A 19,055-nucleotide genomic window follows, 5' to 3' on the forward strand; every position below is an offset into this window, starting at 1 on the left:
TGTGACAAAACAATGGTACGTTATTTTAGTACTGTAGGTTGTGACCGCTGGAAATGGGAATACCTCAAAGATAAGCACAAAAACACTAGCTAAATACTGAATTTAACATTCAGTTTGAGTCGGTTTTTTGCATCTGAATTTATAAAAACAAAACAAATGCTCCTTCATCTGGACCTATGCACTGAGAATCTTACAAAAGAAAATGACTTAATTCCCCGCTAAATTAACATTTTTATGCTGCCAATATCTTACACAAAGTCAGGCTTCAGGGTCACCAACTTGCTCTTTAATCCTTCCAACGAGCCTACAGGAGCCTTATTAGTGTTCATCTACACACGTGCTCTCAATACAACAATGGCCAAATGATTAAAACGTTTATTTAAAAGAAATGCTTATGTAACATTATAATATAATTTATGTAAAAACTAAAAATTCCAGCTCCAGGCCCATTCATGTCTGATATTTTGAAGTGGATACATTATCTACTTTGCTGTACACGCTCTCTTTTGATGTGGTGGCCCAGACCATTAAGATCCTCACACTGCTTGCCCAACACGCCTTTGTAAACCTCAAAGTGATGGTTCAAATCTTTCTGTGAGTGGATTTTATATCTGGTCCCTACAGCCCCGTCAGCAGAGGCAGTCCCGTAGAAGACCCGACCTATCCGGGAGTGTACCAGCGCCATGGCGCACATGACACAAGGCTCTCGGGTCACGTAAAGATCATACCCGGTGCATATGTACGGCTGAGGGCTCGCCTCTGATCCAGGGGCGCTCTGGAAGGGGTCTGAGGTTGGCGAGGTAAACCCACAAGCAGGGTATCTGTCAAAAGAGTAACGTCCGCCGCCCTGGCTCTGAGCCACCAGGTCAATGCAGACCATGGCTGCGTGATGAAGAGGATGGTCACCTCTGCAGTCGTGGCCTACTGCGACGATTCTCTCCGTTGCCGGGTCAACCACCACAGCCCCCACCGCCTCCATTCCCAACTCCTTTCCTGCTTGGGCAGCTGTTAGCGCAGACGTCATGTACATGTGCATCCTGGCTTTCTGAGGCGGACTGAAGAGCTCTCCTCTCAGGGCCACGGTCACCTGTTTGTCCTCGTGAAAGGAGGTGGGCCAGTGTTTGCTCGCCAGCTCAAACTGGGGTCTGGTCAAGGGGGGGCGTGCAGGGACCTTCACCACAAAAGGCTCACCTAACCCGTCGCGTCTGACTCCATCCGAGGGGAGCAGAGAGTCGATGTTTATCACCTTTGTGTCTGGCGCGTCGCTGACGAGGCACACGAGGACCTCCAGAGGATGAGGGCTGCCCTTCTCCCGGACCGCCCGCACCCTCTTGATGTGCTGAAGGCCGTTCAACGGGTATAGGGTGCTCAGCTCCCGGAGCAGCCGAGAGGTCTCTTTCTTGTTGACAATGGGTGCAGCGAACGCCTTTATCAGCTCGACGTCTTGTGACTGCTCGTCTGACAGGACAGGATAAGCTACCCAGGAGTCGGAGTCACACACGGATCCTTTCCAGCGCTTCGTCTGTGGCTCCATTGTTTGGGTTTCCTCCTGTGAAATATGATTTCACACCAAAGTCAGTTTTTCATTTTTCAGGACAAGGGCACATGATGACAAAGCCTTTCAGTTGTGCCGGACAGAAACTAAGCCCGCTCTACAGTATAGAACACAACAGCTTTAGCCCAAAAAGAGCTTTGCGCCATTATATTTCCAGGGATCAGCCAGCAGGTTGTGTCCCAACTCAAAACATGAACAAGGCAGTAGTAATTTTGAAGATGTAACTCTGGCTAATAAGTGAGGAGTTATTCTTAATTTATTAGAGTAAAATGCAAACAAAATGTGTATCTGTCAACTGAAACATGCTGATTTGAATTACATGTGCATGCTTGGTTGAAGCAGGGTTTAAAAAAAATAATCTTAGAACATATTGGCCATTATTCATTTTTTGATAAACAACCCTTACAGTGCTGTTCTGCTGATGTGACAAACATGTAGGGGAGCAGAACATTTTCGACCACTTGTATTGGCCATGCTTGTTCATCGGTTGGACTCTTATTTGTAGCTGTTAAATAAATCCATAAAGTAAACAATACATACACAAAGCACAACCAATAATGATTTATGTCCATTTTATGTATGTAATCCTGAAACAGTTGAATGATGAATCAACAAAAATGTAAGATTTAAGACACCATTCTTATTCCATATATTTGCTATTTTTGCTACTCAGATCCCATACTCCCTTAAAATACTTAAGAGATGAATCCATAGTTTAAACAATTTCTAGTTGTGACCCTCTTTGTAATGTTGCCTTTGATAATATCCAGGAAAGTTACTACAGCGGTGTGATCACTTGAGGCAGCACAGATATTTAACAAAGCTAGAAGTGAGTGATCCATTATAAACACATATAATGTGAATGAAGCAGCTTGGAGGAGACAGTCCCATTGATCGTATGCTTGATGGTGTCCGTGGCAAACGCAGCGTGTAGTATTATAACAAACTTATCATGCCAACGTGCAGTCTTTCTTCATTTCCTCCCCAGTACAAGCTTTGTCTTCATAACGTTGGGCACGTGTCGTATGGTCAGTGACACTCTGGTTCCTCGGGTCAGGGTCTCTCCTGGCACGGCCCCGGCAGCAGACCGGTTCACCACCTTGTCCGTCAGCGTGTCCTGGGCGCGGGGCCGGATGCCGTGGAGGAGACGCTGGTACGTCTCATCCTGCAGGATGAGAAGGCTCCGCGGCTTCACCAGCAGGGAGAAGAGGAAGCGGCTCTCCTCCGTCTGCGGTGCGCCAGCGGCCTCCTGGCTGCTGATGGGTGCGTAGAAGTCAAGGAAGGTGTGAGAGCCCAGGCTGATGGTGGTGACGGTCGGGTGGTACAGAGGGCCGTCTTCGTGAGGCATGATCCCTTCCCCTGGTTTATACTCGTTAACCAACACGTGGTTGGCGGTTTTCCCACTGAATGCACCTAGAGAGGAAATCTTCTCGCAGTACGTCCGGAGCCAGTCAGGAATCTTCTCTGCCAGCATGCCTTTGGGATGAGGTAACCCTCCCCAGTTCTGAAGCCGTCTGCCTGACAGCTGAGTCCATTTAGTTTTGGGAGATTTATACACCTGCTGTAGAAGGTAGGACTCCTCATCTTCCGATATGAAATCTGGGATGTAATACACCGTTGGTGGGGCGTCCTTTACGACAAACTGCTTCAATTCCTCCAAAATACAAGCCGGGTGTTCCATACCTCCTTTAGAAAAGTTGACATGAAATGCTTGTTAAAAAACCCCAAGTCAAAAAAAATTAAATGCTAACGCTGTTAAAGCTAACCTTCCTGGTGGTGGCTAAACAGGGAGAAACATAAAGTGTACCACAGCCATATCTAATAATTACTAACGTAGCTATACTAGTACTAGAAAACCTGACTGGAAATCTACCAGAAACGTCTAAAATGTGAATTGAAACGTACAGTTTATGTAATTAACGAGTTTATAATAAAATATATCTGCTAGCAGCCGTAAGTCCCTCGTCAACCTCAGTAGACGTGATCCGAGCTATATTGTATACAGTCTAGGGATCCGAGGCATTTACGTGTAAGTTATGTTGATAGCATTAGCAACGGTTACCTCCCTCAAAACCTTTGGCTACATACGCACTCTGTGCCTACAACACAAGAACTAAACTACAGCCAGAGCGTCAAACAGTTTGTATGATACATTACAAGTTAACGGACATGAAACGTAACGTTACTGGTTTGTTCTTCTCCCCATTAGCTAGCTAGCCAGCCTGCGACAGAAAAATCCAGTACAAATGAACGTAATTGGTTTTTAATCAGAAGAACCGCATTTCTGGACCTGGTAACGTTACCCGTGAAGGCATCACAGCTCAATAACGTTACACGGAAAAGGCTAATTTCAAATACTGAAAAAGCGCCGTGTTTGTAACACACATAGCACCGCGCCGCTACCTACAGGAACCTAAAAACGGACACATTTGACATTTTTAGTGACACCAAATCAACTTTACCTCTTTGGACATCAAAACTTTGATGCAAATACCGTTTTGGTCAGAAAGCCCTGTCATCCGCTCGACACATGCACATGCTTGTGCAGCTGACTAAAATGTCCCCTACAAAAAGCATCACATTTTTAGATCCATGCTTTATTTTCCAACCGATTTTTTTTATTATCATTATTTGCTATTTAAAAGTATAAGTTTAACAGATATCATTTGAATTTTGTTGCTCATATTTTTGTTAATGCCTTCATGTCTGTACTTAATCAAAGGTCCCAAACGTGCCGGTGCACGGAATTATTTACATGTGACGCAGCAGCCACACGGCTAGAGCGGAAGAGAGAATACTAACTAATGCTTCTGAGTACACTAACTTGCTGCTTTTAACTCCATGGGCTTCGTGTATTTTCTGTTTTTGGTTCGTTGCCCTGGGAACTAATGTGATGCCGTTCCCATATTCGTCTCATCTATCTTAATTTAAGAGTTTAGAATTCAATAGGAAATGAGTCGAGGTCACCCCCAGTTCCTAGACTATTTAAAACTCACAGCTGGCTAGTATTAGAGTCATGGCCATGTTCCCTACAAAAGTAAAAATTCTGCACAGGCTGCTACAGTCTAGACACCCATTTTGGTCCTCTCCCTCACTTGGAGGAGCACCTTGCTCCAGACTGGTTCTGGGCATTGAGACGAGCTGTGATGACACTGGAGCTGCTGTGCTGGACGAGACGGGTGAAATACTGGGAGAGTCTCTACATTCACAGAAAGAAGTTCACCTGAGGTAGGTGTAGGAGCCATTTACTGCCTTTATCATTTGTATTGTATTTACATTTACCAAATCTTTGTTCTATTGGGATGAGATGGCCTACCTACATTATGAGTGGTATAATTATTTACATACATATTTAGGTTGTTTACTCCCCTGATTATTTTTGTTGACACCCCCTAGTTGGCTTGATTTTATTTGATTTTATTAGGATCTACCCTAGCATTAACTGATGCAGAACATCGGCTACTCTTCCTGGGGTCCACATAGGGAGGGGGTTGGCTTGAGACGGGAGTAGCATCACTGTACCTGAAATGGAAATAAATGGACTTAAAATGGATTATCCTTTCGGTCTTTTGTGCGTTTAAATCATAACCCTATGTTGGTAAGTGGCTCTGGAAGGATTTTAAGCCACTGCAGTGGGTGTCAGCAGGCCCGGATTATCCATAAGGGCACTTGGGCCAGTGCCCAGGGGCACCAACCATTCACAACCAGTGGGGGGAAACCACATGACACAAGCTTTAACAATATTTTCCGTAAATTCCGTAAATCACTTGAAATTGTTGAAAGATCATACATTACTAGTTTATGAACACTAATTTCACAATAATAACAGTAATAATAACCTTTGAGGTATAGTGCTCATGGGGCACCACATTGTCTTAATACGGGCCTGGGTGTCAAAGCTGTGTTCAGTTAACAGGGTCATTGCTTTAGGGCTTTTGACATATGTCCTTCCCTCTTGATTGCTGCAGGACTGGTGGCATCATCCCCACAGTGGCACGACAGCTCCACAGAGAAAACATAGAGCGTGTGGTCCAGGAGGCTTTGGAGAGGAGCGTCACGGACCCGAGCCGGCTCTCGGCCGTGGCCACCACCGTGAAGCCCGGCTTGGGCCTGAGCTTGGGCGTCGGTCTTGAGTTCAGTCAGAGGTTTGTGAGGCAGCACAACTTGCCCTTCATCCCCATCCACCACATGGAAGCCCACGCCCTGACCGTCAGGATGCTTCAACCGGTCGCCTTCCCCTTCCTGGTCCTGCTCGTTTCCGGTGGTCACTCGCTTCTCGCCGTGGCTCGAGGAGTCGACGACTTTCTGCTCCTGGGTCACACTCTGGATGAAGCTCCAGGGGATACACTGGATAAAGTAAGGTCTTACGTTAACGCTAAGACGTGAGTGTTGTTAGTGGTCGTGATGTTCAATTTGTGATCACAAACGAATCAGATATTGTCTTATTGTGGATTCTCAGGTGGCAAGACGTTTGTCCCTCATAAAACACCCACAGTGTTCCACGCTAAGTGGAGGACAAGCTATAGAGCTTCTAGCGAAGGATGGCGACAGGATGAGGTTCCCTTTCAGGACTCCTATGGGACAAACGTATGACTGCTGCTTTTCTTTCGCTGGGCTACGGAATCAAGTGAACATGTTGATAATGAAAAAAGAAGCCGAGGAAGGTATGAGGACACACACAAGGTCTCGCAAATGACAACCACAACCCAAGCGATCAGATGCATAGAATTTTTTTTTTTTTTTTTTTACAGACAGTTTGACTTGTCCAACACGTGTGTAACTCATAACATGAATTACTGCATTGCAGTAATGCATGGGATCATTGATCTTATTAGTTTAACGTGTGCTCTTCCTGCTTTGGTAAGTCAAAATATCTGCTTTTAAAACGCATAAAAAAAAAAGATAATTTTGGAAATTGTTCATCTGTGTCCATCAACTACACAGATGAACAAATTACTCAATGAATAGAGGCTTGGCAGTTTTACAGTGGGGGAAATAAGTATTTGACCCCTTGCTGATTTTGCAGGTTTGCCCACTTACAAAGAATGCAAAAATCTATAATTTTAATCATATGTACATTCTAACAGTGAAAGACAGAATCCCAAAGAAAATTCCAGAAAATCACATCATATGAATTTATTAAAATTGATAACCATCAGATGAGGAAAAACAAGTATTTGACCCCCTGGACAAACAGCATGTTAATATTTTGTAGAAAAGCCATTATTGGCCAGCACAGATGTCAAACGGTTTTTATAGTTGGTGACAAGGTTTGTGCACATTTCGGCAGGGATGTTGTCCCACCTCCCCTGCAGACAGCCTCCAAATCATTCAGGTTCCGAGGTTGTCGCCTGGCAACTCGAATTTTAAGCTCCCTCCAAAGATTTTCAATCGGATTCAGGTCTGGAGACTGGCTAGGCCACTCCAGAACCTTGATGTGCTTCTTCTTCAGCCACTCTTTTGTTGCTTTGGCGGTGTGCTTAGGGTCGTTGTCGTGCTGAAACACCCATCCTCGACCCATCTTCAGCTCTCTCACTGAGGGAAGGAGATGTCGGTCCAGAATTCCACGATACATGGCCCCGTCCATCCTCCCCTCAATACGATGGAGTTGTCCCGTCCCCTTGGCTGAAAAGCACCCCAAAGCATGATGTTGCCACCACCATGCTTGACGGTGGGGATGGTGTTCTTTGGGTTGTACTGGTGTTCTTTTGCCCTCCAAACATGACGAGTTGAGTTGAGGCCAAAAAGTTCTATTTTGGTGTCATCTGACCACATCACCTTCTTCCAGGCCTCTTCTGAGTCGTCCAGGTGGTGAATGGCGAACTTCATGCGGGCCTGTACATGTTTCTTCTTGAGCAGGGGGACCTTGCGTGCGCTGCAGGATTTCAATCCATGACGGCGTAGTGTGTTACCAACCGTTTCTTTTGTAACTGTGGTCCCAGCTGCCTTCAGTTGATTCATCAGTTCCCCCTTGTGGTTTTGGGATGATTCCTCACCGTTCGCATGATCAGGGACACCCCACGAGGCAAGATCTTGTGTGGAGGCCCAGACCGAGGGAGGTTGGCGGTGGCGTGGTGCTTCTTCCATTTCCTGATAACTGCACCGACAGTTGATCTTTTCTCTCCAAGTTGCTTTCCGATTCTCTTGTAGCCCATCCCAGCCTTGTGCAGATCAACAATCTTGTCCCTGATGTCCGTAGAAAGCTCTTTGGTCTTGCCCATGGTGGTGATGTTGGACGCTGGTTGTTTGGGTGTTGACAGGTGTCTTTTATACAGGTAACGAGGTGAGGCAGGTGTATTTGATGTAGATAATTGGTTCGGATTGGGGCTGTGTCTTAAAGAAAGACTAACTGGCTTGTAGGAGCCAGAATACTTGCTGTTTGTCCAGGGGGTCAAATACTTGTTTTTCCTCATCAGATGGTTATCAATTTTAATAAATTCACATGATGTGATTTTCTGGAATTTTCTTTGGGATTCTGTCTTTCACTGTTAGAATGTACATATGATTAAAATTGTAGATTTTTGCATTCTTTGTAAATGGGCAAACCTGCAAAATCAGCAAGGGGTCAAATACTTATTTCCCCCACTGTATGTGTAAAACTGTCAGTTTTAGGAAAATTTTAAAAATGTAATTTGCACACCAGAAACCAATGAGAAATAGGCATAAAAAGAAACCCACTCTTGATAATGTTTATTCAATAAAATTGTACCTGCTTTATCACTAGTTCCCCAGCATTGTCACAGGTTGACAGAAACTGTTGGGGAACTTCATATCTAAATAAATGAAATCACAGATCACTGATCACAGACAACAATGGAAAGGCCTACCTGGGAGAGGTGGAGGGACCTGCTGGTATCAGGGCCACAACATACTCACGAATGTCAGCGAGACTAAAGAGACGATAGTGGACTTTGGGTGAGAAGAAGCAGGGAAGGAACTACTAGTCCTCGGGGGAGAGGGTGGACAGCGTCAAGTGCTTTGGGGTCCACGTTGCAGTGGGTCTGACCCGGGCGCTGCATACGGACTTGGTGGTGAGAAAGGCAAGGCAGAGACCGTTTCACTTCAGACGCCTGAGGAAATTCTGGGTTCTGGTACAGAAACCGCACGGGACAGGACTGCTAATCCCTGCAGAGAGTTTGTTTGTTTGGCTGAACATACGGGGCCCAGGCGCGGCAAGAGAAAAAGCCTAGGAGAATCATTAAAGATCCAAACCACCCGCCTTTCTACCTGTAGAGGTCTAGGAGAAGGTACCGGGTACACCAGGCCAGCACTGAGAAGCTTTTACCCTCAGGCCACTAGGATACCCCCATCATACACACACATATTTATTATTACCACTGGTTTAATGCACAAATTGAAGGAACTGGCGGATTACATTTCCCTGAAATTGTATTTTTATATGATGTCACGCGACAAATACATTGTATTGAATTGTACCTTTTTGTCTCCCTCTGTAGGTATCGGACAGGGGACACTGTTATCATGCGTGAATGACATTGCAGCTGCCGCACAGCACACAGTGGCCTCTCATCTCGCAAAGCGCACACACCGAGCCATCTTGTTCTGCAAGGCCATCGGCCTGCTGCCATCGAGCAGTCCCACCTTGGTGAGCGCGTCACTTCACTTTGTATTTGCTATGAATGCACGCGTTGACCTTTTTAGAACAGTAGGAACAACAATGCCAACGTCTAGAGTTGCAGTCATTGGGTGCTCATTGGAGAAAAGGTTTCTTCTTTCTTCTAAGGTTGCTTACAGGAATATGGACACTGTTACTGGTGTTAAACTGATCTTATTTCACTTGTGCTCCCAGCATGCTGTACTTAGATTAACATATTCTGTGTACAATAATAAAAAAAAAAAATATATACATTAAAATCATACCTTTTAAAAGGATAAGGGTATCATATTCTATGTTTATCTTATAAATACTCACTAGAGGGCGACCTTTAGCTCAGCCAGTAAGAGCGTGCGCCCCATGTAGGCTGAGGCCTTTGCAGCGGCCCGGGTTCGAATCCGACCTGCGGCCCTTTGCTGCGTGTCCTCCCCCATCTCTCTCCCACCTTTCCTGTCTATCCACTGTCACTCTGAAATAAAGGGGGAAAAAAAAATAAAAATATTCGCTAGTGCCCCAAAAATGTGTTAATTCGCAGCTGAAAATAGTCCCCAACTAATATTTTACTCCTAGTTTTGGGGGGTGTATGTTCCCTAATGGGCTTGGAGTTGAGAGCAGGGTAGAGGTGTCACCAACCAAACCAACACATTGTAGGTTTTGGTCTTTTCATGGGATTTGAAGAAGAAGAAAACTCTAGAACAACACCAGCCCCATCCTTTTGAATCCGAGAAGACTGCGCTAATCTAGATTCGAAGATTTCATCGTGAACTCTTCTTTGACAGGTGCTGTCTGGAGGAGTCGCGAGCAATCAGTACATCCGCAAGGCTCTGACTCTCATCACTGACGCGACGGGACTACGCCTGCTCTGTCCTCCAGCCAAATTCTGCACTGACAACGGAGTGATGATTGCATGGTGGGTGTATATTGACCTTTTAGTAAAGCGTTGACAGTGAATCCGATTGGATCCATCTGAGACAAACTTATATTTCTTTTTCTTTCTTTTTTTTTTAAAACCAGGAACGGTGTTGAACGCCTGAGAGAAGGGAAAGGGATACTGCCTCCAGATGTGGATGTCAGCTATGAGCCAAAGTAGGTCCACACTAAACCAAAGATTTCATTTCTGATTTCAGTGCAAGATACAATTTTTTTTTTTTTTACCATGAGCTCATATTAATGGTGTATTCCAGGGCCCGGCTGGGTGTTGACATGACAGCGGAGGTGAAGGCAGCAGCGATCAGGTTGCCCTCAGTCCGGATGAAGATCCCCAACTGACACACTGTTGGTTTTGTTCTGCGCAGAAACAAAGTGTTTTGTCACTCCTATATTTTCCCAGGTCAGAGTATATACTGTGTATATATTATATGTATAAGCACAATAAACATTATTTATTAATAAATGTGTTTTTGTACATCTTGATTTTTTTTTTTTTTTAAATACTCCTACTTAAAATGTCATCAAAGTGAATTCTTTTTTTTTATTTTTCTATGACTGTATTTTTTAAATAATACAGCCATCATTACAAAGAATTAGTTTAGCTTATAATAAGTTTCCGTCCGAGCATTAAACATGGGGGTGACTGATTAGTATTCACCGCGTGATAACTTCCTTGTGTTGTGACAAGCAACTAATTGTCACATTTGTGTGGGACAACTCGTCGAGTATTTGAACATCTCGAGAGGCTGAAACTTATCCAGAACTCTGCTGACTAAAACAAAGAAGAGAGAACACATCACTCCAGTCTAAGCTGCACTGCTCTGGCTTCCTGTAGCCTCTAAAATTTCTTTTAAAGTCCTTGTATACAAAGCTCTCAGAGGCTTAGGACCGGCCTACGTCACAGGTTTCCTGTCCCATGTTCCTTCCCGACCCCCTTAGATCCCAGGTGTCCAACTCAAGGCCCCGACAGGCCAAATCCAGCCCACATTTTGATCTGGATCCGCATGTAGGTTCACAATACATTTTCATCCACCTACGCTGGAAATGAAATGCAAATTCATCTTTTAAACTTTTTTTCTTATCTTGGTAAAAAAAAAAAAAAAATCCCATGAATCCATTGTTTCACAACTGAGAGGACTCCGAATTACTAATGACATACTGTAGTTTTCCACATACCCTATGTTCATTCATGTATTGTTCCTAAATACAATTGTTCACCTGGATACAATGAAAATCCTGATTTTCACCACGTAAAGGTGTACACAAGACTTGTAAATGTGCATTTTATCATCAATTTTATTCAAACTTCTCAATCACAGCCACATGTGCCGTCATTTATTTTAGCCTTGCTTGTATTGGACGTCCTTTCCTGGAAGGAAAGAAGTCTTTGCGGTCACCTTTTCAATATGTCCGCCTCCATCTATGGATCCGTACACTGGTGTGATATTGCAGATTAGAGGGCAGAAAACTCACAGGAAGCTGGAACCATTGAAGCTCCTCTCTCTTGTGTCTGGTTCCTCTTACATCTCATTTGACATGGCAGTCAGGTTACAGTTTCAAAGGCAAGGATTCCACAACATATTGCAATCCTGCGGTTTCTTTTTTTTGTGCTGCAAATTGAATCAATGTTTACCAAAAGACAAAACTTAAAGACAGAAAAAAAAAATCTTACATTTAGTGGTATTTGGACACAGGTTTTCACAGGTGTTGGAGACGTGTTTGCATAGTTTAATACTTTTAAACTATGCAAATTGAGTGGCTAGTTTGCTGGCTTGGAAAGATGTCTTGGGGACTCCAAATACCTTAACAAAGTTACTTACTTCTAAAAAGGAAAAAGCCAGCCCGAAACTGTTCAAATCTTTTTTTAACAGCTAGGGCTGAACTGGTCAAAACCTTGTAATATCCACTGCTATACCAAGCAGTGTTTCCTCTATGTTAAGTTTGTAGTGGCGGCCCACCACGGCAAAATTTCTGCCACCACAATATCAGAAATAGGGCTGTACAAAAAACGTAGTCGCGGTTGCCTTTTAAATGATCAAAAAATAGAGTTCAATCACAACTGAAAATATGCCTCATTGTGTGTGAATACAGGTGAATAAACATATTTGTTTGTGTTGCAGCAAGTTTAAGTGTCAGTTCCATACGTAAAACATTTGGCGGTGTGGCTCGTGGGGGGGGGTGGTTGTTCGGACAGACCCACCCCCACTGCTAAAAAAAAAAATCCTAAAGGAAACACTGACATGTTTGTAGCAAAAAAAACACCTGCAATATACGAACATCTGAGGGTGGAGTTTTCCCTTCCCCATTTATGTTTTCTCTCAAATTAATCAATGTACATAAACTATAACAATTAACGAGATCCACTTCTTCCAACACTAGAGCTCATCATGTTCATAAATATTATACTCCTTGGCACTGATCAGCCCGTCTCTGTCGTGGTCACTCTTGCGGAATATATCAGCCATAATCTTCTCGTAGAAAGGGTCGTCGCGTGCCTTCCCGCCCTTTTCATATTCCAGTTTTAAGTACTCTTTCACCTGAAAATGAAAGGAACACTTCATTGTTCACACTTCAGAATCCATAACACACATATATTTCTTTCTATATATCTTTTACAACACTGCTATAACATAACAAGGCCCTGTTGGTCTCTTCAGGCGACATATACCACTAAGGCCTATATAAAAGAGACTTCAGATACAGTATTAGGGGACTACTAAGGTCTATATAAAAGAGACTTCAGATACAGTATTAGGGGACCACTAAGGTCTATATAAAAGAGACTTCAGATACAGTATTAGGGGACCACTAAGGTCTATATAAAAGAGACTTCAGATACAGTATTAGGGGACCACTAAGGTCTATATAAAAGAGACTTCAGATACAGTATTAGGGGACCACTAAGATCTATATAAAAGCCTCCAAAGAGCACCATGTCATGGGACTTTTAAAGTGCTATCAACAATCCAGATAACGTTACGACTATAAGCCTGCTGGCAGAGGAGTAACAAATCCTGACATTTGTTTATTATAATGTTAATAACTTTAATTCTTGGAAGCAGGTATTCTGGGGTTGAGCCAATATTTTTGATCCCTTTAAGATGTGTTTGTTTCCCTGGTGGTTTGTAGTCCCTTTATTTTGTTTTGACACTGCTCTAAGGAGTTGTCGAGCAAATGCAGTCTATAAATGAAAGGCAGAGTGATATACAGCCTGACAACGTTCCAGTACAATCAATGGATGTTTATGATGTGAGATAATGAGAGCAACAACATACAGTATGTGGCCTTCTCTTATGAGGCAACTACAAAGGCAAGGTTACTACGGTTTGGATTCTTTATAAGCTGTTTGGAAAGCAAATGATTCGTAAAATATATATAAATGTGGCATCAACTTTAGATGAGATATTTTTTAAAGATTATTTTTAGGGCTTTTTCCGCCTTTATTCGACAGGACAGCTAGGTGAGAAAGGGGAGAGAGAGAGAGGGGGAAGACATGCAGGAAATTGTCTCAGGTCGAACTCGAACCCTGGACCTCTGCATCGAGGCATAAACCTCTCGGTACATGTACGCCTGCTCTACCCATTGAGCCAACCCTACACATCCAACACTTTTAGATAACAATCTTGTCACGAGCCCGTTGTTACCAAGGCTGGATTATCAACTGGAACTCCAGGTATCAGTTGGTTTGTGCTAAATTAATTGGACATCTGTTTAAAAAATACAGACTAACCACATGACATTGTAGGGACAGTAAAAACAAAAAAGCATTATGAATATTTGTGGAAATACATCTATTACTCAAAATACGAACACCGTGCAACCATTAGGACTTTGTCGTTCGGCCGCACGTGACCGTTTTCCCAAGATGGCGCCTGTATACGTCAACGGTACCGTCTTTCTAAACTATCTTTTTAATCAACTGACTGTCCACTTACAAAGTTCTCAATGCTTGTGTTTACATGCTACCGTGGAAGTGTAGTGCTATTTTGAGCATTGTTAGTGGTATAGAAATAGCGATTTCTTTTTACTTTAGCCGTACCCCGACGACTAGCATTATGAGCTAATTAGCGGTTTGTGATAAAACTGGTCACATTGGATTAGCATGAAAACATATCCCAGAGAACAGTTGACTCGGTACACGTGTGTTATTAACCCCTAGGTTCATTTTGCGCCGGATTTCTCCTTTAAAGCAACACTATGTATCTTGTCCCTCTTGGGTTCCCCTATAGGTTGTCTCATTGGAACTACAGCTGCGGCTAAAAGTTACATAGTGTTGCTTTAATGTGTTAAACCAGAGATCATCCAGAATGGAAAGACTGTACACACTGCACAGGAAGAGTAACCAGTGTTTAAAAAAGCGCCCCCTCCGAGCATGTTAATCCAGCCATGATTATTACCTTTTCTGTCTGAGCTAGTTTTGTGATAATGACTGGCCTGTAGACGATAGTTACCTCAGCCTTTGTGAGACTTCTGTCTCTATCAAGGTCCATCTGTCCGAAGGCCTCCATGCTGCGCGGTCCCCTGGACACGGAGTAGACCTCCACCTCAAACACCACCGTAGCGTTGGGCGGCACTGGATCTATTTCATCAGGGGGAAATAACAGCAGCACGTGAAGAGTTTAAAAAACAACGAGCAAATATAATGCCATAGTAGTAGCTCATAATTACTGATCTTTTTTTAAATCATGCACTACCGTACAGGGTGGAGTTGTGAAGTTGGTGTGACGACATTTCAGGAAGAAGGGGAGTTGCATTTTACTGAGTTTATCTGGTCGGTGGTTCTGCTAAATGTTCTGACTTTGTGATGAACTGAACAAAACAGCTACTAACTACGTAAACGAATGGATAACGTCTACGAAATGTAAAAGCCCATAAGGATATGGTTATTAAATCCAGCAAGAAAATTTAAATATTCTCAAGAGAGCAACATGCAATTGAAGTTGTTGATAGGTTTTTTTACTGAGAGAAAAACAAGAACATGGAGCCTCCATTACAGCTGTACAGCACTGGGTTCCCACTCAGCAGCTCTCAGCCTGGGATAGGTTTAAACTTTACATGCACGTAATTGCAATGCAAACTGTTGCAGAGACAGCAAAAGCACGCACACTTGGCAAAACCATTTCCTCCGCAGCCAAATGGTGAAATCAAGTGATGAACCCTGAAATGTAGACTCCCAGGCTGGGCCACACCACCATCAGAACATCACGCCAACGTGCATTTACGAACACCAACATGAAGAGGTTAGTAAGAAACAGTAGTAAAAGATAAAACGCTAATAATCAGCTGTTAGTCGTGCTGTTAGTGCTCCAATGCGTGCAGAAAGAGATGAAGATGTGAGATGAAGTAAAGACCTTTAAACCTTTGTGCATGCTTACAGTACATGCCATGGAGGGATGAGCAGCAAACACGGCGAGGGATGTGATGCCCTTTCAACTAAAGTGCTGTAAAAGAAGACAAGACAGCGTGAAGGCAGCTCTTCCAGCACAGAAACAATACTACAACAAGAATCAGTTTAAAAGCCTGTATAAATAGGATTTATTGTTTTTAACTTGTCACGGCACAATCTTCCTATTGGTTGCCAGGCTGAGGTAGGAGGGGCTTACCTAGTCGCAGACACTGGGAGAGTTAAGAAGAAGAAGAAGAAGAAGAAGAAGAAGAAGAAGAAGAAGAAGAAGAAGAAGAAGAAGAAGTCAGAGTTCAGGACAAAGACAAGTGTTTCGGAGGAGAACCCTTTTTCCCCCATTCAAGTTGTGTTAACATTATTGTCCGCTTCTTAAATGTCTACAAATGTCTACTCTTTCAAAAGAGTGCTGGCGCTGACCTGGGTCGGACAACGCAGTGAGCTAGTCCAAGTACTGAACGAAGCGCTGCCGGGCCAGCGTAGTTTCTAGAGTTGGGATCGGGATGCATTTTTCTGTCCGAGCCCGGCCGGCGTCCGACAGAGCAGTAACCGAACCCGAGCCGACAGGCATTAAGATATTTCTGTCCGAGCCCGAACCGAGCCCGTCACAGTTCAAATCTCATACTAATGACACATGTACGTTTGTTTGTGTGGAAAGCTTTTATTAAGCAACTGTACAAAGGCATTCGGAAATGTCAACAGATGAGCGCATCAGCGAACACGGGGCAAAAATACATAATAAGCTTTTTTAAATTTAAAATGTTCGATGTCTTATCGCGCTGATGTGACCGAGCCCGACCTGAACCCGAACATCATTTCTACCCGGCCCGTCGGGTGCCATCGGGTCCCAACGGGCTCGGTTCGGGTATCCATCCTCTAGTAGTTTCATATGTACAGGCGGCCAAACTTAGAAAGTCCTAGACGATGTTAGCAAGTTGTCCCAGGGTTGTGGTTATGCCGTGACAAACTCAATCATACAACATATCAATACTAGTCCTGGACATTGTCATTTCATTTCCTATGTTCCCTCCCGCCACTGACATCCATTCATTTCACTAAGGCATCCACTTGCAAACATAAAACTTGCTTGAAACAAGTGATCAGAGAACACGTGGACGAGAACATTGTTTGTAAATTGCGTGGTAATCTAACTTTTTGGTAAATATTGAAAGAAGCACTCAACCGATTTTACACATGATGATCAGTTTACTCATCCCACTGCTTTCCTTGGCAAGACACGCTTTACATTGAATTTAAGCGCTAAGATTGGTGAGCAGTGAGCGGCTCTGGATTAGAGTGATTTTTGCCCATTTAACATGTCCAGTGACGTTTCATCAAATGCTTATATAAAGAGTTTTAAGCCTGGAGTCAAGCCAACCAGCTAAGAGATGACTCGTGACCAAAAAAACTGGAAAGCCGTGGGATGGGAACAGTTATATAATGTCCTCTGTGGTTCTGGAGGAGCTTTCTCAAGTCTGAGTAAATAACCCTGGTGATTTCGTAGTGATGTCATCAGGGTTATCTCAGCTCAGGGTTGGAGACTACAAATTTATAACATAAAGCCTTACGTTACAAACGGGGGCTGTGTAGTTTAGAAGACGTGTATGTGTTTAATGAATTGATGCTACCAAGTTGCATTATGGGAAGTGAGTCTGAACCATAGTAGGGACTAAAAACCCTTTAAAGTAATGGAATATTGTGTAAATCTACGATTTAGCAGTGGGTAATATAAAGCTTTTCCTAATACAAAAACCACTGTTACAATTACTTACCTTTGCCTTTTTCTCCAAAGGCCAGGCCAGGGGGAACAGTTATTTTTCGCTTCTCTCCAGGACACATATCTTCCATCCCAATATCAAGGCCCTTAATGACTTGTCCGACGCCCAGCACAAACCACTGAGGGTGCCCAGCTTTGTCTGATCGACTAAACAGAAACAGTGCAAAAAGGTCAATCAGAATTCACATCAACAGAATTTGCAGGGCCCATCTGAGCACATATGGACAGATCTATCATTTTGGTCAGGGACTGTACCATTACAGTATGGGGTTCCTACCCAATTTATTTTTGTACTGTCCCTAAACACTCCATTGTACCATGTGTGAGGACTGCTGAAGGCCTAAAAGCAATAGTACGATGCCCAGTATTGTACTTGATGTATGTCGCATTGAAATGAAGGATATACAATTTATATAAGGAGACCTTAGCATATAATGTACCTCTGTAGTGATCAATCTTCATTTAGACATTACAAAAGCATAATAATACAGTAATAAAGCCTGCAAAATGTGCATGTTGACTTCCAAAGCATCGAATAGGCTTGCAAAGATGATATCTATCAACTGCAGCGAAGTTTTTCTCGAGCCACCAACCTGCAGTAGAACTGAGAACCATCTTTGGCGAGGAAGCCATCGTAATGGACGTTCATCAGATCTCCTCTTTTACTCTTCGGAGCGCACTGCTCGGGCTTGAACACAACTTCAATCTTGACGTCGCCGTCCAGCTCAGCTGGTGTCGCCCAAACACACCAGAAACTGAGCTGAGAAGAGACAAGAAGCCACAGCGTGCAGCTCACTAACCTCCACATCATGCCGCTGTGCATTCGTGGCAACTTCTGACGTTTTGGACACCCCGTGGGGGGACGTGGAGAGCTGGAACTGTACCGCTGTGGCTGCTACTTACTATGTGGAACCACGTTGCCCTGAGCTCGGACTGTCAGGGATTGCTGTTTCCAGGTTCTCTAAATCCCGCCTCCTCTTTAACTGGACCAAGCCATGGCCCTGGCCTTCAGCAATGACGCGTTGGACTCATGGATGTATTAAGCATGGCTGTATTAAGAGAACGATTATAAGAGAGATTGGACTGGAGAAGCTTGCTGTAAACTTTACCTGAAAGACTAAACTAAGGGCAACTAAACGCCAGTCACTTAATATTACAGAACTAGCATAGGCCTATAAATCAGGGTTCTTTACTATTTTTTAGGCCAAGGCCCTATATTAGATTCATGTTAATGTACATTTTTAAAAATATTTTAATTTTTGAAATAAAAAAAGAACGTTAAAAAACGTAGGCTATCATATAATAATGTGGCTGCGCCCCTGCAGTAACTCTGATGACCCCCTAGGGGTCGCGGACCCCCTGTTAAAGATCTCTGATACAACCTAGATTATATTTCCCATGTTGTAGCAATGAATGAATAACTAGAAGTTGGAATATGTCAACATGTGAAATACGCTTTACGTGAAGATTATTGCTGCTGTAAGACTAAAGGGAAAAACTACTTCTGCATCAGATGTCATGTCTGACATTTATTTTGATCACTAGTATAAGAGCAACTTCAAGTAATTTTCCAGCCCAAATAGCATTGCTTTATGTACCTGTTTTCTGTTTTGCTTTTACCTCACAGAACCTCATTTTTAATTTTATAAAGTTAAAGTATAACATAATGCCAGGGGATATAGAAGTATTACATGTAAAAAAAGATACATGAGAATAAAATAAATGTACAAGTGCCTGCATGGCTTTAAACTACTTTTATGATGCTCCATTTATGCGA

At 43.3% G+C, this 19,055-nt stretch overlaps 4 protein-coding genes across 4 annotated transcripts; 1 reads left to right on the forward strand and 3 right to left on the reverse strand.

The window, feature by feature from the left end:
* Window positions 1–121: 121 nt before the first annotated feature.
* On the reverse strand, window positions 122–4,097 carry adat3 (adenosine deaminase tRNA specific 3). Its single transcript, XM_028592200.1, has 2 exons — window positions 4,018–4,097; window positions 122–1,549 (listed from the first exon to the last, which is right to left on the reverse strand). Exons 1-2 carry the CDS (start codon window positions 4,072–4,074, stop codon window positions 479–481), a joined length of 1,128 nt encoding a protein of 375 aa, XP_028448001.1. The 5' UTR covers window positions 4,075–4,097; the 3' UTR covers window positions 122–478.
* On the reverse strand, window positions 2,026–4,104 carry alkbh6 (alkB homolog 6). Its single transcript, XM_028592201.1, has 2 exons — window positions 4,018–4,104; window positions 2,026–3,241 (listed from the first exon to the last, which is right to left on the reverse strand). Exon 2 carries the CDS (start codon window positions 3,234–3,236, stop codon window positions 2,529–2,531), a length of 708 nt encoding a protein of 235 aa, XP_028448002.1. The 5' UTR covers window positions 3,237–3,241; window positions 4,018–4,104; the 3' UTR covers window positions 2,026–2,528.
* Window positions 4,105–4,264: 160 nt separating this feature from the next.
* On the forward strand, window positions 4,265–10,543 carry osgepl1 (O-sialoglycoprotein endopeptidase-like 1). Its single transcript, XM_028592199.1, has 7 exons — window positions 4,265–4,783; window positions 5,524–5,911; window positions 6,015–6,219; window positions 9,013–9,161; window positions 9,950–10,080; window positions 10,185–10,256; window positions 10,355–10,543. Exons 1-7 carry the CDS (start codon window positions 4,572–4,574, stop codon window positions 10,437–10,439), a joined length of 1,242 nt encoding a protein of 413 aa, XP_028448000.1. The 5' UTR covers window positions 4,265–4,571; the 3' UTR covers window positions 10,440–10,543.
* A 1,605-nt stretch (window positions 10,544–12,148) lies between these two features.
* fkbp7 (FKBP prolyl isomerase 7) lies at window positions 12,149–18,125 on the reverse strand. Its single transcript, XM_028591596.1, has 4 exons — window positions 17,872–18,125; window positions 17,274–17,425; window positions 14,552–14,679; window positions 12,149–12,637 (listed from the first exon to the last, which is right to left on the reverse strand). The coding sequence occupies exons 1-4, from the start codon at window positions 18,099–18,101 to the stop codon at window positions 12,476–12,478; spliced, it is 672 nt and encodes a 223-aa protein (XP_028447397.1). The 5' UTR covers window positions 18,102–18,125; the 3' UTR covers window positions 12,149–12,475.
* Window positions 18,126–19,055: the final 930 nt, after the last annotated feature.

Source organism: Perca flavescens, chromosome 11 (genome assembly GCF_004354835.1).
Source record: "Perca flavescens isolate YP-PL-M2 chromosome 11, PFLA_1.0, whole genome shotgun sequence".
Classification (NCBI taxonomy): domain Eukaryota; kingdom Metazoa; phylum Chordata; class Actinopteri; order Perciformes; family Percidae; genus Perca; species Perca flavescens.